The 24,493-nt window shown below is 41.2% G+C and overlaps 1 protein-coding gene across 2 annotated transcripts in view; it reads left to right on the plus strand.

Annotated features, from left to right (window-relative positions):
• The first annotated feature begins 472 nt into the window (after positions 1-472).
• pitpnm3 (PITPNM family member 3) overlaps positions 473-24,493 on the plus strand; it is a 186,695-nt gene continuing 162,674 nt past the window's right edge. Inside the window, exon 1 of one of the 2 annotated variants that reach the window (XM_015951208.3) lies at positions 473-948. In XM_015951208.3, coding sequence (XP_015806694.1) covers positions 924-948 — 25 coding nt within the window. In that variant the 5' untranslated portion in view covers positions 473-923. The remainder of the gene's footprint in view (positions 949-24,493) is intronic. The other variant, XM_015951209.3, reaches the window with a different exon arrangement.

Here is a 24,493-nt window from a genome sequence, read left to right on the forward strand (position 1 = left end):
TCACCGCAGAGACAAGCCGCATGAACCATAAACGCTGCGAGTTGTGAGGCGCGTTCCATCTGCGAGCCGCATCACCAAGCGGAAAGTGAATGCGCCAAGCATAAACCAAGCTTAAGGCTCAGCATCAGAAGTGTTGCGGGATTGTCCAAGCTTGCTGTGGTGGCACTGCCCACCCTGGACTTCCCCCTAGAACCGCCTCTGATTAACGTCAGGAGGACCACTTCGGTTTACATCTTGTTCAATCAGTTATGATTCTTTTGAGGTAATCGTGTTTATCGTTCTAGTATTGGGTCAAACAAAAACACAATTTTAATCATCCAATTGTCTCATGATTATTCTACACAAAAACCATCTCAAATCATTTAAAATAATTTTTGAGTCCATATTTTCTGCATTTACGGCTGTTTTAAATTCATTTATTTCCCCTTTAATTTAAGACTCTTTAAGGGCGTTTTGCGTTCCCAGGAAGCGGACTTTTACGCCCTCCATGCAGCAGCTGCAGCCGCGGACCTGCGCGCACCGCTGGAGGCAGTCGAGCTGCAGACCCGCTCGCTGCAACTCCGGCTGATGTTTGCGGCGGAGAGAAGACAAGAGAGGGGGAGGACAAGGGGAGCTGGGCGGACATGACATGTGAGCAAAGTCTGCACAGATACACCACAGAGTCAAAGTATGTTATCAACGGCGCGGCGCTCCACCGGACTTTGCGCAGGTGAACGAGAGAGGACTGGTTGAACACTCTGCGCTGAGTGGGGGAGGCAAAGCCCGCTCCTCAGTCCGTCAGTCAGGTGCAGTCCGTCAGGAAGAGCCGAGCAACTGGGTGAGTAACTAAGCGTCCGGCTGAGACCAACACGCCGCCGCGCACTGACAGCATCGTGACGGCACTTCCCAGTGACCGCAGAAAGGGACGCATCGGATAGGACACCATGTCAAAGGAGACTCGAGGCAAAGGTAAGGGGGTGCAACGTCATGCATGGTCGCGTGCTAACAGGTAGACCCGTGTGTCTCGTGCTGCTGGGTTTTGGTGTGTAACCTGTAACGCAGCCGCAGCTGCTGCATGGATCGATGGATGGACTCGTATAGGAATGCGCGTCGGACCTCTGCGGGTCAGACGGTCCGGTCCAGTCCGGTCCGGTGGACTGTCCTCATCTGACACAGACACGGTGCGTGTCTGCAGGTGGTCGTGTCGCTGCGGGGTCAAGTGAGGGAAAGCTCAACTGTCTCTCCTAAATGCGCTGCTGTGTCTTGGTTGATTATTTTGTGTTCAGACATTTAAATATGATCCGTTCTCTTAAAAATCTGGAAGAAAAAGTCAAAGATGCTTAATTGAGGTGAAGTAAATCCAAAAGGAGGGGTTCAGTGTGTGTGTGTGTGTGTGTGTGCGTGTGCATGCGCGCGCGTGTATTGTGCTATTAATAGCAGACATCTTTTTCATGCATCTGATTTGGTTGTTGAATTGGAATAGGCGGAAATGAGAGTCGACAGGGCTGCAGCAGCAAAAGCCTTTGAAGTCGTGACATTTCTGGTTTATTGTTGCTTTTTGAAAGGATCATTTAGCTGCTGGATGAGCCACCTGTTTGCATTGTTGTCACAAAGTTAATCAGTGATTCAGTCTGAGCAGCATTCTCACTTTTAACTCTAACGCGATGTGTTTCCCTCACTCTTAATACTGATTTAAACCGGATTACATTGTCTTGATTTCTGAAATCATTTAGAGGAGCTTGCATTAATGCTGGCAGCTGGGGATGCTGTGTGCAAAGATACACCTCCCATTTCTTCCTTTAAAAAAGGGCAACTTTCTGAATCTTAAACAGCTCCTGCTGGTGCTTGTGGCCTCAGTGCTCTGACCTTTTCCATAGTTGCAGGAGGAGAACCAGAAGTTTCCTGAGGGGACTAACATTTTAGATCACTGTCGGGCTAAGTGGTGGCAAAAAGTGGCAGAGACAGGGTAATGGTCACTCAGTGTGGTCATTAATGCAGCTCTGCATCGTGTGGATTTCTGATGCTGATTTAAGCAAACTGCTGAGCTCAGGTGAGGCATTAACCCTATAAAATCTGCAGTTTAAATAGTCATTTTTACTTTATTCTCATTAATTACCTTGTTGCATGCAGATATTCTTTGCAGATTTTATCCAAGAGTGTTATGCGTGAATAAAATCGGAATATAACAAGCTTTTATGCATAAAAAATCTTTGCAAATATTTCGCTTTTGCATGAATTTCAATTCAACTCAATTCAAAAATACTTTATTAATCCCAGAGGGAAATTGATTTGAATTTGATTCATTTTTACAAACTATTCAGCTCTGTAACCAAAAGCTGCATTCTTCAGACAAAAAGAAATAAATTAAACATTATTTAGCATTACCAACAAGACAGGAATTCTAAAATATTAACATAGTAATGAAACAGAAGGAAATTAGTAATTTTTTGGTGGGTGACAGCTATTTAGTATGGTCCAATTGTTTCACAACTTCAAATGTGTAAAAAAATAAAGTCGCTGAGGACTTTTTCTCTGTTGTTTTGCTGTTTTGGGCTTTGATTTAGAAAGTGGAAAAGGGCCCTTCTGTAACATCTTCCAAACAATCCAAAAAAAGATAAGACAACAAATTTCAACTAAACAGACAAAACATCCACATTTCAGATTAAACCAGAACAATAGCAGGTGTAGCAGGTGGAGAGGGATGAAGCTCATCCAGTTGAACTCTAGTTCACAAACTTGTTAAAATGCAGACCGGTTGTGGAAATGCTCATGGTTATTCTGGCTCGGCGTCAGCTCCTGCACCTGCACAGTCCAGACGGAAAAGAGGAAACCGAAAAATTGAGCATGGAGACTATTTTTAGTTGACAAACCCATAAGACTAATTAGATTCTTCTGCGATATTGAAAACACTTTTAAACAAACTGCTGCAGCTGTATTTTTCTATTTTTCCAGTGAATATTTCTTACATTTCTTTCAGCGACACAGTAAAACTCTCAGGTTAATTGAAACTTCACAGCCAGGCCTTTTATTATTGTAGCAGAGCTTTGTGAAACCATGCTTCAGCTAGCAGGTTGACGGTAGCAAGCTGTAGCTGTGTTGCTGTGTTGTTATTGTCGTCACTTCACAATATCTGCATTCATGAGTTATTCCTTCACATTTTTCTTAGGTGGAGCAGCTCTGTTTTCAGCTTTCTCAGTACAGACGTTTGATATTATGCAAGCTTCTCTTGTGCACACAGATCTTTGTCATTTTTTAACTGAAGGAATGCCGTTGGGCATCCTACACATCTTAGTGCTTCACTGCAAAGTCTGCATAACTTTACTTAACGCAGTGTGTGAAATGCAAGGCATATTATGCTCCATGCTTCATCATTTAGTCAGTGTTTTTGATCTGAGAGTTTCGGATTGCACAGCCTTTTTCATCCTCTTGCTCTGATTTTATTAAACAGAAGTGCCTCCTCATCCAAAAAATGGAAAGATAAGTTGAGAGGACCAATAAGGATTAAGATGTGATGAAAGCTATTTTCAGAGATGAGTAACTCATCAAAATAAAGCAGGTGCTACTGTGAATTTAGAGAACTTTAATATGCCATTTTAAAGGTTTTTATTGCAATGACTCTGCATTCAAAGTGAACCATTTTTATCTTTCTGCCATTCAGTTTTCTTCCCATACTCAAGGTTGTCAAATTTAGATTGTTAAACTGAGTTTAAACCTTTAACTGAGCTAAGGGTGCCGGTACAAAACATATGTTCTGTTAATTTTATTTTTCATCAATTATGCATAAAAAAAGTGTTGTTTAATTGGTAACAGATTGCAATGAGTCGATTGCTATGAGTTTTTCTGTAAAAGTAGGATTTACGGCCGAGACAAAACTGCAAACAATTGCAAGAATTTCTCTTTAGGGGTTTTTACAAACCAGCTGAGAACCTCGCGCTCTAGAGCTCTCTGAGCAACCAGTGTTTAAAGAGGGACTGCACACCATCAGAAAAGGTAACTCCACCCCTAGTCAAGATTTTAATAACACTATGAAAGTGGGCGTTGCCAGGAGGCACGGAGTGGCATGGTCAAGTGTGCGGAATTTCCATCCCAAGAGGGAGTGGGAGTGGGAGGAGACAGTACCGATGACGTGAAATTGTGGCAGCCTCAGTCAATCACAAATTTAAAATGCAGTAGCCAGAGTTCAACCCATAGGGGGCGGCACTAACGCATTTTTAGACATAGATTCTAGATTTAATCAAGTTTACTCAAACATGTCAAAAATGCACAGAAACAGAAAGATTGCATTTGTAAAAGCCCAATTATACAGTTTATAAGCAAAAAAAAAACTTAATTTGGGGTTTAGTTACTCTTCAAGCATCTTGCAAAAAGTTTGAGTTGACTCAGCTGAATGCATACTTTAGAACCTTTTGCAACTCTTCTGTATATTTTTTCTGTGTGTTGATTCATAATTATCTTCTTTTTTCTTATTTAACACAGTGATGTTAAATTAGATGTTTCTTTACCTTCGGCTGACATGTTTCGGCCGGAACTTCCGCCTTCGTCAGCGCTGCCAGCTGTTCATGGCCTCTCTTCCGTTTTTGTGCTGGGCAACAACCATTTACAGTTTTCGTACTAAGTTGAAAGTTTAGATTTTTGGAGTTAAGTGTACAATACATCTTCTGATGCACATGGACCCATCATCAGTGTTGTTTTCCTGGAGTCACTGGGTGTTTTGAGTCTTTAAACATCACATAGTCTCTTCCAGGCCATAGCTGGTGTCCATATAGCTGAATGGTTCTCCTCTCTTGAGCCACAGCCATCTAGAGTTGCTTCAGTGGTGCTGTGGATGGCTCGTCTCTTATGCTCACCCTTGATACCAAGACAACACAACATTCAAACCTGGTATGCAGCCGGTGAACCCTTGCATCCAGTTGATGATGTCACACAAACCTTTGACATATCTAAATATGCATTCTATGGTTTATTTCCTCTTCTAACTTGTACCTCCAACATAAAGCACTTTAGAAATAAGAAAAGGCACACCGGTGACGTTCAGAACCTTTTGTCACACAAAATTAAAGCATTTTTGAAAGGTGGCTTATAGTTTGTGCAAACAGCAGCTTTTCTCTGAGGCTTACTCTTTAGGCTTTGTTTCCATCTTTATATCATTAGGTTTACTCACTGAGAGATACACAGGTGTACAGTTACCATGGTAACATAAAAAACTACCAGTAAATGGCCTTTATTTGATGTAGCACCTTCTGGTCTTACAACCCGCCAAGGCATTTTATAGCAAAACCAGTCATTCACCCATGCTGGTGGTGATGAGCTATGTAACCACAGCTGTCCTGGGGTACATTGACAGAAGTGAGGCTGCCATAAACAACAACCTGCGAACAGTGTCAGCAGGCAAGGTGGGTTAAGTGTCTTGCCCTAAGGCACAAGCACTGCGACAGAGTCGAACCTGCAACCCTTTAGTTACAAAGCAGTGATGTCCAAACTTTTCAAGACGAGGGCCAAAATCATGAAGTTAAAACTCCTCATGGACCACAAAAAATATATTTTTATAAGAATGCAAACATTATTTAATATTTTTCATTGGTTCTGCTCAAAAAAGTCCTAAAATAGATGTATTAGTAAACCGCCTCCTAATGCTGAGGGCCACGCAAAATCACTCAGAGGGCCACACATGGCCCCGGGGCCACACTGTGGATGCACCTGACTTAAAGTACAACTAAATAGTTTTATAAACTTGAAGCTAGAGCTTTAACATTGATCGCAGTTGAGTTAGAAACTTGACCAGTATAATATTTAACACCACTCTGCAGCCCTCTACTAGCCAGATACTGCACATAACAGTTTTGTGGAGCAGGTAGCTACCTGCTTTACGACAGTTAGCTGTTATGCTAACAATTAGTATTTTCAGTTTGCCAATCGACAATAAAAAGCACAAGAAGAAAAAAAAGAAGTTTGCCTTTTCTTTTGGCATCACGGTGGAGCCTGAAATTAAAAGTGTGAGCATAATGTCTTTGTAGGCGAAGCAAAGAGCTAAAACCAGAGTGAACATCGACACGGCCTACACTAGTTTGAGGGAGCTAAAGGAGGCTACAAAATCTTGGCTTTGTTGCTACTGGTCTTGTAAGTAATAATATTTTTGTCCAACAGTGTGAATCTTTTTCCTTGAGGGTTTACTTTAGTACTAGTAGTATTTTAGTTTGGTTGGCTCATGATAGTGTTAACTCGTTGTTAGCGGGTTGTACAGCAGGCTGCTGCAGGGTTGTATACAACAGCTGTAATTCCACTTTTAACCAGTAGGGCAGAGGAACAGGAAACGACTCACCGTTACTTTAACTCCTCTCCCCCATCACCTGGTTACCATGGTGACAATGAGGTACTGGTCGCTACCATGACCATCCTATAATGAGCCACTAGCAGGAGCTTCTAACCTTTCTGTTATTGTTGGTTTTCTTTATTCTATTTTAAATGATTGTGAAGTTGTTGTTAGAATTAGAGGCATTAGCACTCTTTAAATCAGTCATTCTTTAGTCTTAAAAGCTTATTAAATGTTGTGGTTTTCAAATTTCGAGAATTTTACAGGTTTAAACATTACAATGGCCACTTTCACCCACCACCTTGGCTGTAGCATGGAGAAAGAGAGCCAAATCCCCTGTAAGATATTTAGATTTTTTAATCACCTTCTGCCGTGTTCGTCACCACCCCCTCCTGCAGAGTTAAGCGTCTCCTGCTGTTTGTCTCGTCCTCAACTACGCTGAGCAGTTAAGGGCTCAGTTTGAGATTCGGCACCCCTGAGCACTTTGCATTCTTCATATCTGATGGCACTGAATCAGTCTGAAGGTTTATTTCGGCTGCTGTGCAAATAAAATAAATGGGTAGTCTACCTGCTGGTTTGCTGAGGTTCTGCCACGTACTAAAAATAGAGCTGCGGGATGCTGATGAGCAGTCTCCCTCGCTGTCTCTTCCTTTTTTCTGTCTCCTTTCTTTTCTCTCCTTGTTAAAGTAAATTCTGAAATGAAAACCTGTTGAATAAGAGTGTGTTCAATAAAGAGAAGGCTGATGGCACATTTCTGTTTAGAATAATTGAGTTTAATAATAGCAGTGGTATTCTAAAGCCTTTCTTATCACCTCAGCACGATAGATATCTTATTATAATTCAGCAGCTTTCTGTTTGTTGTGTGTTCAGATTAGACAACCGTCCCCAGACAGCCTGTTTGGCAAACAGCGCCCCAGTGTTCTCAGTATTACAGAGGCGGGTGCTAATGCATGCAGCCTGCTTGACCTCTGTTATTTTAGTTGATCTTACGAAACACTTTTAATTTAAGTTTAATAGCTAGTTGTCATGGAGAGACACAGAGCGCTTGTGTCAGAGAGGGCACAACTGTTGGGGTTCTCGGCCATAGGGGGTCAGCTGGGAGCTGGCTCAGAACCAGAAGGTATTTTCCCCCCTATACCAACTCAGTGTGGCTCGACTCAGTTTGGCCTAGTTGCAAGGTGTTTCCACCAGAAATGGATACCAGCTTTCCACCCCTTTTATCAGTAGCTGCTTCAGAAAGATTCTAACCCCAGCTTTCCACTGGATGCGTAAGCGCTGTGGAACATCCACGAGGCGTAAAGCACAGTTAATAGCTGTGGTCATAGTCGATAGGTGTGTTTTCACCATCTGCAAAGCGGCATGTTTTGGGTTTGTACATAACCGGGGACAGCAGAAACTCAGGAGGTTAAGCAATGGCCAGTAATCGAAAGGTTGCAGGTTCGAGCCCTGCTCTGACCAGAGACTGCTGCGGTTGTGTCCTTGGGCAAGACGCTTAACCCACCATGCCTGCTGGTGGTAGTTTGAGTGACTGGTGGCGCCGGTGTGTGGAAGCCTAGTCTGTCAGTGAGCCCCAGGGCAGCTGTGACTACATTGTAGCTCTTCACCATCAGTGTGTGAATGTGTGTGAATGGATGAATGATACTCTGTAGTAAAGCACTTTAGAGTCCTCTGACTCTGAAAGGCACTACACAAGTGGGGGTCATTTATTCATTTATTTATCAGGCCGTATCAATGGGCCTGGTACCCGACACTCCCAGAGTGCCCCCCACAGGACTCCTAGAGGGACTTGGTCGAACGCCATCTCCAAATCCACAAAACACATGTAGGCTGGTTGAACAAACTCCCATGCATCTATAGCCTGGCAAGCCAGACTAAATAAATGTATTATTTAGTCTGGCCATGCTCCATTGACGGCTCTCGGTTGTGGGGCGGGTTCTACCGTTGTCTTTCAAATGATCTCCGCATTCCACTGGACAATGAATGTGACATACTCTTGTTTCACTCTGTTGCATCATCCCACCCACCAGGCATATAGAGTGCCCTGATTGGCCCACAAAGCGGATAAAGCTCAGTGATTTGTTCACTAAGCAGATAGAGCACTATGATTGGCCCACCATTATGGACCAATCACAGCTCTTTATGTGTTTGAAACCCCTCTAGAGAGCTGTGATTGGCTAGCCAGAGTCCTGGTAGGAGCTGCGGAGGTTCCAATGGAGCATGCCTAGACCATTCTTTGCAAAGCAAGAATTTGGTCTAGTTCACTAGGCTAATGCATCTAGCTAATGAGCATATAAACCATATCTACCTGGAAGTTGATAGTATATTAGTTTTCCCTTAGAGTGTTTCCACATCACCTAAAAAAACAAATATTGTCACCTAAGCAACCTAAACAGAAAACGGGGCATTTTCCACTGTGAAGGAAGAGTTTTCCTAATGAATCTCCACACATTCGGTCTTTCTCAATCTGCACATACAGGAATTGGTCATTGTTACACAGACAAGGACACAGAACAGAAGCATAATTACCACCTGTTTGTAGTCTGGAATCCATTAAGAGTCTGTGCAAGCGTTGATCTGCTTCAGTGTTGATAGATTACGTCGAGGGAAGGTGACCGACTCCAAATTTTTGAGGAGAGATCAATGCGGTGTGTGCCTTTCATTGACTGTAGGGATTGATTTAGAATGCGAGCTAAAGCTGGGATGAACTGAGTTGGGGAGACGTTTCGGTTAACTTTGGGGTGTATAAACAGCCTGAAGAGACTGTCTTTGTTTTTTGCTGTAGATTTCTGTTCAGTGTCATATCCAGTCGGCTCGGTGATTTCATTCTTCACTCAAGCATGTTGCATGGTGAAGAGCGTCGCAGAGACACCACTCATTTCCCCTCTTTTCTCCATGCACAAAAGAAAGATGTTATTGGATTTCCTCTTGACACTGTAGGCGTCACACTGTGAAGCTGTGGTTTGTCCAATATTCACTCAGGAGTGCTGTACGGCACCACAGACCATTCTTGCTCCTCCTTTCTGCTCTTGCTTTTGCACCAGGCTGCTCTTTTAGGTGCTCCTTGTATTATTTTATTTGTAAGATGAAGATGTTGGCAGCAGTGCAGCTTTCAGACCATCTGCGTTGGAGGAAATTGACTTCAGTTTGAGATGAAGAGAGAATAAATTATTTTAGGACGTAAGCAAGTGATCAAAAGATGATGTCTCTGATGAGGAGGATTATTTGTTCTGGGCCTTCTTAATGCTCAGTGAGTGTGTGCTTATTATTTTTATAACCTGCTGGACCCTAATTGCCTTCTTTAATCTTGTCCTGGAACATGTTAATAATTCAAATTCAATTCAATTCAAAAATACTTTATTAATCCCAGAGCGAAATTAATTGCTGTAGTAGCTCAGAATAATAATAATCAAGTCATCAAAGAGTTGTTGTAAATTACAACGGTTGTTGGCAGGAAGGATCTCCAGTAGCGGTCAGTGTTGCAGCGAAACTGAAGAAGCCTCTGACTGAAGACACTCTTCCGTTGTCGGACAGTCTTGTGAAGAGAACGCTCAGGCTTGTCCATAATTTTCTTGATTCTCTGGAGAATCCTTCTTTGCATTATCTCCTCCAGTGGTTCCGCAGTCATCCCCAGAACAGAACCAGCCTTTTTTATTAGGCTGTTGAGCCTTTTCAGGTCCCTGCTTCTGATGCTGCTACCCCAACAGACGATGGCTGAAGAGATTACACTCTCAACAACAGACTTGTAGAAGATCTGCAGCATCTTGCTACAGACATTGAAGGACCTAATGGGCCATTCCCATCTGTACCGGGTCGGCCCGGGCCGGGTAGCCCCAGTCGGCCCCAGCCTGGCCCGGTTGATTCCACACATCCTTGTCTTAAGCCCATGTGGGCTGATTCTACCCACCAATCAGAGGCTTGCTCTAATGGAAGGTGTGAATTTGCTGTCAGCAGTGGGTGTGTTGGCCCTGGTCGGCCTGAAGCAGACCCCCTCGAGAAGAGGGCTGAGAATGAGCCTTGGTTGGCCCGGAAAAATACCAGGCCACCCAGATATGTAAACAACCTATGCTACCCGGCCCGGGCCGACCCGGTACAGATGGGAATGGCCCATAAGCGTCCTCAAGAAGTGCAGTCTGCTGTGTACCTTCTTGTAAACGGCTTCGCTGTTCTTTCTCCAGTCCAGTCTGTTGTCCAGGTGAACTCCAAGGTATTTGTATTCCTCAACCACCTCCACTTCTTCTCCCATGATGGAAACAGTGGTTGACTCCACCCTGTTTCTTCTGAAGTCTAAAATCATCTCCTTTGTTTTGTTCACATTCAAGGTCAGATGATTGTTTACACACCATGCCACAAAGCGCTCCACCAGCTCTCTGTACTCAGCTTCCTGTCCATCTCTGATACACCCAACGACTGCAGTCATCTGAGTATTTCTGTAGATGACAGGTCTCTGATTTGAACTGGTAGTTTGAGGTGTACAGGGGGAAAAGGAAAATCGGAATATCTTTACACATAAAATACACGTGTTAAATATTTAGAAAAGAAAACAATCACGACATAACAAGACTCAAACATTCTAGATCACATATGTCAGACACAAGGCCCGCGGGCCAGATGCGGCCCGCGGAGCATTTTTATGTGGCCCGCGAGATAAATATAAAAAATATATTAAAACTGGCCCGCTGGCCGATTTTACCGCAAAGACTTCAACTCCCATGATGCTTTGCGGCGTCAGCGCGGAGCCGACGCGCCCCCTCCTTTGTGTTTTTTCCAGCGCCTGCTGCCGGTGTGCAGGGACAAACTAAACACTCCTCTCACTCAGCGCTGAGTTCACTCAGCTATTTTCTGACGTTGAAGCCCAGAAACGGAGATTCTAGCCGCTCAGTAATGTGTTCACGACTGAAAGAGAAAGTTTTCCGACTAACTTCCAGACAGAGCTGATATAACTCCAGCGAACAGCGACACGCTCAAACCAGCACGACTCTGTGGTTGCTGTCGTTCTGTTTCCTCCCCAACACACAACAACGTGGTCAAGCTGCTCAGACATGTTCAGCAGCACAAACCTATGTGAGCACCTGTTGTCATCTAATGTTGTCATTATTATGATGAAGATGAACAAAACAACAGGAGTCTCCTCCTCAGCTCAGATCAACCCCATGATGCAGGTATCTGGCTGGAACAGGTGAGCATCACAGTAAACCAGTGGAGCAAACTGAGCTTTAAATATGTTGGTTTTATGCTCTTTTTCTGCTCCAAAACATGAAAGTTAACAGGTGAGATGTTGCATTTTCATTTAAGATAAAGTTATATTTTTATTTTGTTGTTGGCCCGTGAGAAAAGATTTAACCTACAGTAAACAGGAAGTGGAAAGGCTGCAGATAGATGAATAAAATAGAAAATCCTTTTATTGTTCCTCAGTGGGGAAAGCTAGACGTCACAGCAGCGATGACACGTATTACAGGAGAAAAAAAGGAGAATAAAAATAAGAAAAATGAATAAACAAGAAAACATAAATCCTGAATAGATTTTAAAAATGTTGATTATACCACATGTAATGAATACCACTGATGCCTTTTATTTAAAACTGACTTGCTCGTGTGTAATTTGGTTATTCCACATTCAGTGTTAATGCAGAAATAAGTTTGTTTCCAAATTTAAAGGTTCAAAATTGCATATATGTTGATAAAGAAAATGTGCAAATTTACCGTCACTTTTTCAAAAAATAATAAGTTTGGCCCTCGACTCCGTCCCAGAGTTTCATTTCGGCCCCGTGTGAGTTTGAGTTTGACACCCCTGTTCTAGATGTATTCTGTACCAAAACGTTATCCATGCTGTGTATTTACAGTAGACTGGTGAAGGTTTTCACTTGCTCTCCGTTGTGGATAAAAGTGTTGAAGTTTTATTACATTTCTCTTGCAGGTAGGTATTTCTGATTTTAAAAAAAAGCTCCACATGCAGTTTTCTGCATTGAAGCAGATTTTAATTGGCCACTTTATTAGGTACACCTGTCCAACCGCTCGTTAAACGCAACTTAATAATCAGCCACTCACATGGTGGCAACTCAATACGTTTAGACATTCAAGAGATCCGCTGCAGTTCAAACTGAGCTTCAAAATGGAAAGCTGATTTAAGTGACTTTGATCATAGCATGGTGGTTGGTGCCAGAAGGGCTGGTCCGACTATTTCAAGAAACTGCTGATCTTCTGGGATTGTCACGCACAACCATCCCTAGGGTTTACAGAGAAATGGTCTGAAAAAAGGAAACATCCAGTGAGCGGCAGTTCTGGGGGTGAAAATGTCTTGTTGATACCAGAGGTCAGAGGAGAATGGCCAGACTGGTTCGAGCTGATAGAAAGGCAACAGTAAGTAACTCAAATAACCACTTGTTACAGTCGAGGTAAGAAGAGCATCTCTGAACATAACTCATCAAACCTTGAGGCAGATGGGCTACAGCAGCAGAAGACCACACCGGGTGCCACTCCTATCAGCTAAGAACAGGCAACTGTGGCTACAATTAGCACAGGCTCACTTAAATTGCTTCTTCACACTAAACAGAAAAGAAGACTGTATATCTTGTGGATGTTTGAATCTTTATTGTCTTTAGTCATCAAGACAAACTGATACAGATGTTTGGAAACAATTTGCTATTGAGAAATCTGACAAATAACCCAAAATACGAAGAAAAGAGCACTTATTTCTTATTTTAAGAATGTTGGCTGTTATACAGCAATCATGTTCAGCATTTATCAGATAAACATAGATTTCAATTTACACCATAATGAAACAAACCTACCATACACTTTCTGTTTCATAGCTGTTTTGTAAATTACATAATTAACTCCTTGTCCATGATAGCTCAGAGACGAGAGATCGCGTTGTCCGTTCTCTTCTAGATTGTGTCCGTTTTTGGGTGACTGGAACAGGGTTCTTCATCGTCAAACCAAACAACAAATACTGTAATGTTCTGATGATCACTGTGTACCAATATTGGTTTGCAGCAAATGATAAAAAAGCCAACTCAGGACAGAGCACTAATTCACATTCAGTTCATTTTGGGAAACATTTGCAAATTATCTTTGAAGCATGGCGGCAATTCTCTTTCATTTAGCGGCACATGAAGCACGAGTTCCTTTTTTAGTGTCCAGCTGCCTGTTGTCGTTAAATCTTTGCTGGATGTAATGTTTTCTCTGTTGTCTTTGTAATTTTTTTAGCGACCACATAGACCCCAGTAGATGATGGATGAAGCTCTCAGCGCAGCTGAGTGGCCACTCAGTCACCAGAATGAGAAGTTTTGATTCAGACTTTTACTTGTGTCTCTGTACAGGATGCAGGATAAAAGGAACTTGTTGCTCAGTGCAAGATGATTGAAATCACAAATTGCTTAGTCACACATTAAAATGATGAGATTGTAGAAAAGAACATGCTACAAAATTTTACCACCAACCATTCTTAAACAACTAGCCCAGGTATGCCCAAAGTGTGGCGCAGGAGCCACTTGTGGTTTTGTGTGGCCTCCAATCGCATTCCTAGAATGATTAATTTTGTAGATGGATATTTTCTGATATTTCTGTGTTCAGATTTTTACTAATATGCTTACTTTGGACCTATTTTAAGGAGTACAAATACAAATAATAGGAATATGAACTTTACCATTTGATCCTTTTCCTAAAACAACTGGACACCCCTCAAGTCATCTCACAAATGTGTTCATGCTTTTTAAAATTAATATTTTACAATTTACTAAACATTGCAGTCATTTATTCCCATTTGCAGTGGAAATTTAGCAGAGCAAGCTTAGTTGCAAAGGTTCCTGTTCTTTGTTCATTTCCAGTCATAGTTTCTACTTTCTTCTGCTTTAACTGACAGCAGTGTAAAGATTTTACATTAGCATTTGCACAAATAGTTGAGATTTTTGATGTTTGAGTTATTTTAAACCATAGAAATCTACTTGTAAGTGGCTTGACTGTGACTAAGTGTTAACTTGCTTTTTCAGTCAGAGCTATTGTCTAAATCTTCAAAATCATGTTACAAAAAGTCTTTCTGCAGCAGATAAGACAATAACTGTTAAAGGTGTGGAACACTGAAAAGCTTAAAAAAATCTTATTTCTGATAATAATCAGTCACTCTCAGCTTGTCATGCAGGCTGAACATGAAAATAGTCTCCTACATCTATCACCTGCATTAGCTTCTGATAGAAAATAGACAGCAAAACTCTAGGATTTGAAAAGCCTGACAGATCTACGTCACACTGTCACTTCACATCTTGACTCGTGACTGGGAAGGCTATTGTTGGTTTAGCGCCCAGGAAACAGTAGCAAACGTCTCGGCTAGTAGATGCTAACCATTAGCATTAGCAACTCAGCCACATGGCAGAAGCTCCTCCAGGCATGGGTTATTTGTGAGAGTCACATTGCTGTTATCCAATCAGAGGCAAGCTGTCCAAATATCAGGAAATAAGATTTCAAATCCTGCCATCTTCAGCTCAACTCTGATTTGCCTCTCTTCTATTTACTGAAACAGGCACACTGGAGCTTCGTTTCCCCCGAGCAAGATTTACAAGATATTCATTCCTACTAGAGACCACTGCAAATGTAATTATTAAGCGAGTCATCCACATCTTTAATAGAAATAATTTAAAAGACTTGAAAGCACCATTTCTTTAAATGGAAAATTGCAACATCCAAACACAAATTTAAGTATGATTTATAAGTCAAAACCAGTTTATTTTTCTGAGAAGCTTGAAAGATGTCAACTTTTTTATTCTTCAGCACAGTAGGAACTATTTTAGATGAGCTATCCTGTAGTTTCAGTAAGACGTGCTGAGATCTTGAAGTTTCTTCAAGTACGTTTCAAAGCTTTTCTCTAGACGCTGGCTGCCTTTCGTTCCATTCTCAGGAAAGACGATCTCACGCTGGTTCAATAATGCCAGGGTCCAGATTTCTCAGAAGGCAAATCCATCACTGATGATTTTCGGCATCCAGGTATACTTCTGCTGCTTTGGAAATGTGTTCCAAATGGATGTCGTGACACAAGAAAGGTATTCGTGAATGAGACATATTTCAGATGGGTTTTCAACATGCACTGGTTCTTTTGTGTAAATGGTAAATGGCCTGTATTTGATATAGCGCCTTCTAGAGTCCTGGACCCCCCAAGGCGCTTTACAACACAGTCATTCACCCATTCACACACTGGTGGTGATGAGCTACGATGTAGCCACAGCTGCCCTGGGGCGCACTGACAGAGGCGAGGCTGCCGAGCACTGGCGCCACCGGTCCCTCCGGCCACCACCAGCAGGCAACGTGGGTTAAGTGTCTTGCCCAAGGACACAACGACAGCGACAGACTGAGCGGGGCTCGAACCTGCAACCTTCTGATTGCGGGGCGAGCACTTAACTCCTGTGCCACCGTCGCCTCACCCTGTGTTTATATTCTGTATAGGTTAAAAAGGTCCTCACCACTGGCTGAAATAAATCATGACAAAATATCTAGAATATGATGAATAATGCATGTTCTGTTCCCTGTTAAAAATAATTACAATAATCCAAACAACAAAGCCACCAAAAGTGGGTTATTGAAAATCATTGAACGATATCGAAACCATTTTCCGATGAAGCGTTAACAAATGATCAAGATCCAGATTTCATGTTTTGCTTTAGTGATTTTTCATTTGTTTAGAAACAGTACACCATTTTTATACACTGAAAACCATATGCCAAGTTTTCAGTTGACCAAGTTTACGCTTTGTTTTTCTATACGTTTGCAGTGACCTCTAAAATAAATCGATACCTTGTGAGTCGATCTCTGGGGGAAAAAAGCTGTTTCAGAAACTACACTGAATAAAACATATTGTACACATATTGTTCACAAGTATGTCTAAACCTGTGTTAGTCAACGCTTCTCTTTTGCTGAGATAATCCATCCCACCTGGTCAGAAATCCAGTCAGTATCTGGCATGGCCACAGTTTGCCTCATGCATTTTGACAAGTCTCTGTTACACAGAGTTGATTAGGTTTTAATTGTGGCCTGAGGAATGCTGGTCCACATGCAAGCCAGACTTAATAAATGTATTATTTAGTCTGGCCACGCTCCATTGACAGCTCTCGGTTGTGGGGCGGGTTCTACCGTTGTCTTTCAAATGATCTCCGCATTCCACTGGACAATGAATGTGACATACTCTTGTTTCACTCTGTTGCATCATCCCACTCACCAGGCATATAGAGTGCCCTGATTGGCCCACAAAGCGGGTAAAGCTCTGTGATTTGTTCACTAAGCAGATAGAGCACTATGATTGGCCCACCATTATGGACCAATCACAGCTCTTTATGTGTTTGAAACCCCTCTAGAGAGCTGTGATTGGCTAGCCAGAGTCCTGGTAGGAGCTGCAGAGGTTCCAATGGAGCATGCCTAGACCATTCTTTGCAAAGCAAGAATTTGGTCTAGTTCACTAGTAGGCTAGGTCCACTCCTCTTCAGTAGCTGTGTGAAGTTGCTGAACATTGGCAGGAACTGGAACACGTCGATCCAGAGCATCTCTACACGCTGAATGAGTGACATGTCCGGTGAATATGCTCGCCATTCAAGAACTGGGATGATTGTGTACAGATCCTGGCAGTATTGGGCCGTGCATTATCATGCTGCAACAACAGGCCACGATGTCCGCCTGGAACTGGAACCTGCTCTGCCAGAAGAAACAAGAGAATGCTAAACACCAGTTGCCGTTTTCTAGATCTTTTGGTGTCCGTGACTTCAAATGGACTCGGATAGTTTGTCCTAAAGTTGAAGTGGTAGCAGCCAGCTGTTTCTCCCTCTCTGATGTTAGTGAGCGGAGAACCTCTCACACCAGTGGTGTTCTGTTGCAAAATACGCAAGCGTATAATGAAGGACTAGGACAAATGCAGAAGTGCGCTGGTTTGGTTAAACGGACTACTGGATGGTCCAGTTGTTGGTTTATGATAATGTCATGTTATTGTGAGAGAAACACAAACATTTTTGACTTTTTTTTTAACCCTCACAACATATTTATAACTGTACTATGTTAGAACATTCTTAAGAGATATGGAAAACAATGTTTTAAGCTAGTTTGTTTTGCAGATTTGCCTTTGTAGCTTTAAAGATTGGTTGGGTTTAGAAAATAAAAATCTCCCGCATACGTCACGTGTGATTTATGTAAATGGGACTCCTCTCTAAAAGCCACCTGTTAGGTAATTAAACTAAAATTAAAGTCTGGAGCACAATGAGCTCTGCTTCAATACATTGCTGAACCTCCATTCCCCTTAGACACTTTACAAGTTAATGAATTGCAGATGAAATCTTTTGTACCTTTGTTAAATTGAGAATCAAAACTCAAAATAATTTATCACACTTTTGCCCTTTTTTGATAAAGAGGCAGGGTATTTCTAAAAACTGAAAAAGCCCTCTTTGATCATTTATGACTAACCAGGACAGAGGGGTGGAGTAATTACCAGCATGAACTTTCACCTCCACTTTATGTAGCCCTAGTATTTCCTCAGTGTAGAGCAAATCATAATAATAAAATGTCCAAATTATTACATAAAAAATATCACAACTGTTAATTTTCTTTCTTCATGTCTGGATCATTAAAGGACATTCTCTTTCCACCAAAACCCCAAGATGCAAGCAGCCAAATGTCAATGTGCAAGCTTTAAAAATAGTGGAAATACAAATCAATGAATAAAATTACAAAGTCCTGTTAGTCATTTATATACAGTCTGAGGTCAAATACGCCGACTGCCAGGGCTTCATGTGAGACATTTCTTACACATTCAGTGCACTGCTGGAATCAGTTGCTCAGTCTGAGTTTAGATATCATCCTTTTTAGATGATTCACTCTTCTGACAGGAAGGAAAAGTGATGAATGAATTCAATTATGCATTTTTTAGCAGCTGCACCTGAACCACATCGACCCTCCCAGAGGTGCTAATCTATATTTTCACAATGTCTCCAACACCTGCATAGGAACGATCTAGAAAAGCAACACCACAAACAATAAACAGACTATAATTATTTAGTCTGTTAAATTATATAAATGACTTTTCCTGACATGGTAATGTTCTTGCCAAAGCCATTTTTACAGTAATTGTAACCTTTGCAAATAAGTTTTGATTAGTTTTTTATGCTCCACTTCAAATGTTGAAAACTTTGGAAACCCATTTCTGCCACATAAAAGAAAAAAAAAGATTTCTTCTTTGCTTGTTTTATTGCTGTAAAGTGTCCTCGTGTTTCCTGAAAGGCACTTATAAATAAAATGCATAATAATAATAATTATTATTATTATTAGTTTTTATCTCATAATAATAACTTTTAATCTATAATGATGACTTCTAAACTCATAATTTTAACATTTTGTGGGACAATTTATTTTTATTATTCTTTGAGTGAAACACTTGTTTAATCAATACATTTGCAGTGGTCTCTAGTAGGAATGAATGCCTTGTAAGTTGTACTCTGGGGGAAAAAGGCTCAGAAGCTCCTGTACCAGCAGAGGAGTCAGCTGGAGGAGAAAGTGGCAGGACACGTCAGGTTTTGGAGTCATATTTCCTGATATTTGGACATCTTGCTTCGGATTGGCTACCAGCAACACAACTCTACCACTGACTCTGTTTGCTTTGCAACGTTTCTGCTTTATCTCCGCAAATACCACAGGCCTAGAGGAGTTCAGCTGTGTGGTTGAGTTGCTAATGCTAACGAGGGATGTGTATTGATGAAATTCTGGCGATACGATGTGTATCACGATACAAGGGAGACTAGCGATGGGTACCGAATTCGGTACTTTTTAAGGTACCGACCGAATTCCATAGTACCGACTGAGCACCAATTCACATCATTTGAAACGGTGCCTCGTTTCGGTACCCGTCCTTCATAACGAGAACTTGCCTAGACAGCTGCGAATGCGCAAAAGCGTTATGTCGTCGGTCGCTGCGAGCCAGTTGTAAACAGAGTAGCATGGTAGAAAGAACGCACACTAAAGCTTGGGTCCACTTCACTAAATGTGATGGGTAACTGGGTGATGATGAAACCAGCGACAATGATCTAAGTGAGACATCCTCATCTTAATCTGCTCCGGTAGGTAAATAAAATGTTTACGATAATGTTAGCTTGATATGTTAGCTTCCATTTCGCTAATGGTGCGTTCGCTTTCTCCTCAGAACTCCGAATCTCCGGCTAGAAGAACATGAACGCGCTCTAAAGTTTGGCTTCACTTTACTAAATGTGACGGGTGATTGGGTGAAGATGAAACCAGCAACAATGATCTAAGTGTGAGGCATCATCGTTTTAATCTGCTCCAGCGGCTAAATAAACTGTTTAAGATAACGTTAGCTTGATATGTTAGCTTCCATTGCCACCATTGTTATCAGCTAATGGTGCGTTCGCTTTCTCCTCGGAAATTCTAACTTCCCAGTAGGAAAAATCAAATGAAAAAGGACGGCAAAAGGAATGAAGATACACAGTAAATTTAGTTCACAATAAAGATGTTTGCTTCAGTTTAATTATCAGCTTATAAAACTACAAGAACGATGTTAAAATACAAACAGTTGTATGTTATTTATCGTGATATTTATCAAATATTGTTATATATTGAGAAAAATATATATTTAATTATAAAAGAGAATTAAAATATTAAACACTCAAAAGTATCGAAAATTGGTACCGTTAAGTACCGGTATCGATTCCTAGGTACCGGGAATTAGTACCGGATCGATTCAAATATCAAAGGTACCCATCCCTAGGGAGACGATACGTTTTATCATGATATGTTGTGATGCATTCAGGCAGACGATATTAGCGATTTTTTAGACTTAATTTTATAGTAAAATTCAATAAACAGTCCAAGCTGATACGTAAAACATGATGTATCTAAACCATAATAACAAAACCCATTTCACACTGCTGTCATCTAGTGGTTGGCGTTTGAATGCACCAAAAGAATAGAAAATACTTTAATGTTTGCATGTAAATTCTTTCCAAAATTTTGAAGAAAAGCTTTTGAATATCAATATAATATTGCAGGAAAAAATATCACGAAATATTTCCATATCGATATTTTTTTACATCCCTAATGCTAACAGTTAGCTTCTAATAGCCGAGACATTCTCTGCTGTTTCCTGGCTAAACCAACAACAGCCTTCCCCGTTGCAAGTCAAGATGGGTGAGTCCACTTCAGAATGGGATGTTGACATGAAACTAAGTTTAAGATATTCTAAACTCTAGAAACCACAAAAAATAAATAAATAAATAAAAACTGGGAATTAAATTAGAATAAACTGTAAACAACTTAAGACACAATATAGACACATTTACACTTTTGACTTGTTTACTTTCTCAACTTTTACAACAATGCCTTGGAGTTTTGACAAACAGAAAAACGTGTGCCAAGCATCATTTGTCCAACCAAAATTTTGCATACTTTCATGGTATTTTTACATAAAACCAGCAACAACAGCTGTCGTGCAGTGACATATGGACTAAATAAACGACCCAGTAGCTGCTAAGCACTGCTGCACTTACTGTTGACAGAGTCTGTTGACTTTGATTGCTGTGAATAATTTATGTTTCTGTGATTTTTAGAAGGGTTCTGCATTCAATCGCAGCTATCATTTTTGACTGCATTATGGTATTTGATAGAGCTGGAAAGTCACTACAGTAACAGATGTGTGTGTGTGTGTGTGTGTGTGTTTGTGTGTGTGTGTGTGTGTGTGTGTGTGTGTGTGTGGCTTTGACCAAAACGAAGCTGCTATAGTGATAAATGCTGTCAGCACCGTTTCAACTGTGCTTCTGTGTAAGCTCCGCTGCTGGTGCATAATATAAAAAAGGAGATGAAAGAGGGATGAGATGAATCAAGAGAAGCCGTTTCTATGTTTCTGCTCTGAAGTAAAGCCTTTTAGATATTTGGACACAGGTTTTCTTTGAACACACCTCATTAAAGAGCTGTTTTCTCTTCCTCTTTTCATAAGTTTCCCATTCAACAGTAAAGAAAACATTTTTTTCTTTGATTAAGCAGAAAAAAAAGATATTTCATGCTAGCAATACCAGGTTTTCCACAGAGTTTTCAGAGCAGTAAACAAATCGAAAATTGTTATTGGCTCTCAAAACCTGAATCAGTGCGTCTGAGACACAAATATCAGATCTGATCTGATAAATAAATCTAATTTATCAAGATTTATGTAAATTTTCTTATGGGACCAAGTTCTGTTGGTGCAAAAACTAAAAAACAACACAGAGGAACTGTAAAGCCAGTCGGTTGTTATAATGGCTTATGGGAAAATCTTTTAACTCAATATTTAATGAGAGATTTAAAATTCCCTTTAAGTGCTAACGAACATACAGCGGCGTGCCTCGAGCCTTTGAATCTTCAACGTCCACATCAACAAGCACAAAAGTATTTAGAGATAATTACACTGGCATGCATGTGACATCATAATTTTTCTCAGTTTATTTTAAACTGCCACAATTACATCGTTCACACAGGAGCTCTGTTTGTAAGTGGTGTCTTTAATTATTAAACACCACTTGCAGTAGAGTGCAACTACACAAATAGTGATTTCCAATATTCAGTTTAGTGAAACAACATTAGCCTTACTCTCATAAAGGGTGTGAATTTGTAAACATAAAAAGGAGCTCTCCTGTCTCAGAAACCTGAATTATCTTGCAGGTATTTGAAGACGAAGGACATCCTGTCAATAAAAAAAGAGACAAGGCCTGCCACCACCCAGTAGTCGACATGGTTCCCCTATACCAGCGCGATGTGGAGATTTTCTCAACTCTAGATCTTCACTAAGTATCTATTGTTACACAGTGTGCAGTAAATGCCCTGCAGGGTGCAACAGAAATAATTTTCATTACTCTGTGGGGAGCACGTTGCTTGGTGATAGGCACACCGGTGTGGCTGCAGCCACAAGCACTTGTTTAGATTTAGCCAGACGTCTTGAGACATTCAGAGTTCATGCTCGCTCCTGGAGTAAACCAAATAGCGTTCAGTGCACAAGACGGTACATCTGCAGGAGAAATGTTGAATAACAGCAGCTTTTAAAAAAACACTTGCAGGTGACTGACAGTGCATTCAGTACAGCAGCAGCTGTGTTTTTATTCTCTAAAGTAGCATATTTCTGCTGCAGGCTCGTTTCCCACCCAATCGGCTCCTCCTAATGCGTCTTATGCACTAAGGAAGCTCTCAGCATTGCTGCACACAGATACGCCCGTGCATCCATATATCTCTTTGGCATGTCAAACACTTGCACAGTCAAGTAGAAAATGTAGTGATTGTGCACCAGATGTGCCCCGCCTGCCAACTCTGCTCAGGGTTCTGTGTTTACAGATGACATACCTCTGGTAATAACAAGCCAGCTGAAGTAGGCATTCACTCGAGGACCAGAACATGAGCAGCATCTATCCAATAGAATATAAATCAGTGGAATTGTCTTTAACCTACAGACGGGCATACAGGAAGATTACATTCCCAGTGTGCTAATTTAGCACTAGTTCTACACAAGAGCTTAAAGTTCCTCATGTCTTGTTCTATAGTAATAATAATAATAATAATATAATACAATTTATTTAAAAGCACCTTTCTATAGTGAGAACCAATAGAACGTTATCCACTGCAAAATATATTTTTGCTGACAATAAATTGCCAACACTAATGTTGAATTAACATTAAAGCAAAACAGAGGTTAGCTACTTAAATAGGTGCTAAATGGCAAGAATCAATCACAAATCACAAATCATTCAGGGGAACTGAGCTCAAGAATTCAGCCGACACACAGAATGGAGCTAATCGTAAAAGCAGGAGAAACAGGAATGTTATAAGGGTTAGCATGGCTTGACTTGGCATGGTTTCACTTGAATTACTTGACTGAATTTGACTGGGACAGGCTGCATCTGATCTGCATGACGCCTGTGAATTATCTGGCATCGGAGCTGTGACTACAGGGAGTGTAAATCTTGGGAACCCAGGTGGAAACAGTCAAGTCCCAGGTGAGCATGGCTGGGTGGTTATGTGCAGAGCAGAGAAACGATGAAAACGGATCAGGGACGTGAAAGATGTCTGAGTCTTACTTCTAAAACCACAGTGCACAGGACTCTTTAACTGTTACTTCTTTAACGTCTATCAGCTAGAGCCAATGTTGCCATTTTAGTAACTTTATCACTAAGTTTATTGACTTTTCAAAAATATAATTATGTTGGTGTTATTGGAGCTTTTTGGAGACTTTGACATGACAGCATTTGTCATTCTTACTCTCCCCCCACCCTAACCTTGAAATCTAGAAAAACTGTTAGGATTATTCCTGGACCCCACCAGAGAATGCTGCTGTTGTGTCCTTGGGCAAGACACTTAACCCACCTTACCTGCTGGTGGTGGTGGGAGGGACCGGTGGGGCCCCAGGGCAGGTGTGGCTGCATTGTAGTTCATCATCACCAGAGTGTGAATGGGTGGATTTCTAATTGTGTTGTGAAGCGCAATGGGGGGGTGGGGGGTGGGGGGGTTGTAAAACCCTAAGTAGGCGCTTAACAAATACAGACCATTTAATTTACAATTATCAGCGTTGTCCTAATCATGTAGATATAAACCCTTCTTGTCCACATTGTAGCGGTTTGAACAATAGAACAATATTAGGATAAATTGCATGTTTTATTTCAGCAGCATCACTTTTGTCTCCATGGAGAATCAGCTGGATGACGAATTGTTCAGTCACTTTTGACTTTAGCAGCTTTTTTCATTTTGATTGTAGATGTTTATTATGTAGCCGTCCAGCTGAGATGCCTTCAAAGAGCTTCAAGTTTCAAACAATCTGAAGAGATAAAAATTCTGCTGAATCATAAAGCAGACGGCACTCTTAAACGAAACAAATCTGTCTGTGGTCTCTTCAGCATGTGCCAATGAAACGTTTACTGTTATGTTTAGTTGTTTGAAGGGTGACTTTACATTTATACTAAACGTTTTTTTAACAAGTTTAGATTTTTACGCAGCGTTAACATCATTTATTTTCTTTCCATTCCTTTTCATCAGCATCTCCTCCGGTTTCACAAATAGGGGTCGTTTGGCGACCTCTGCCTCTGACTTAGAACCAATCTGCATGAGTTAACCAAAAGTCCCGCTCAGCGACTCTATCGGCCGTTTTCTGAGTACATACCTTCCTTTCAGGATGGCCCTAGTAAATGGAGATGAGTGCATGCCTAGGGGACAGTGCACAGTA

This window comes from Nothobranchius furzeri, chromosome 13, assembly GCF_043380555.1.
Source record: "Nothobranchius furzeri strain GRZ-AD chromosome 13, NfurGRZ-RIMD1, whole genome shotgun sequence".
Taxonomy (NCBI): Eukaryota; Metazoa; Chordata; class Actinopteri; order Cyprinodontiformes; family Nothobranchiidae; genus Nothobranchius; species Nothobranchius furzeri.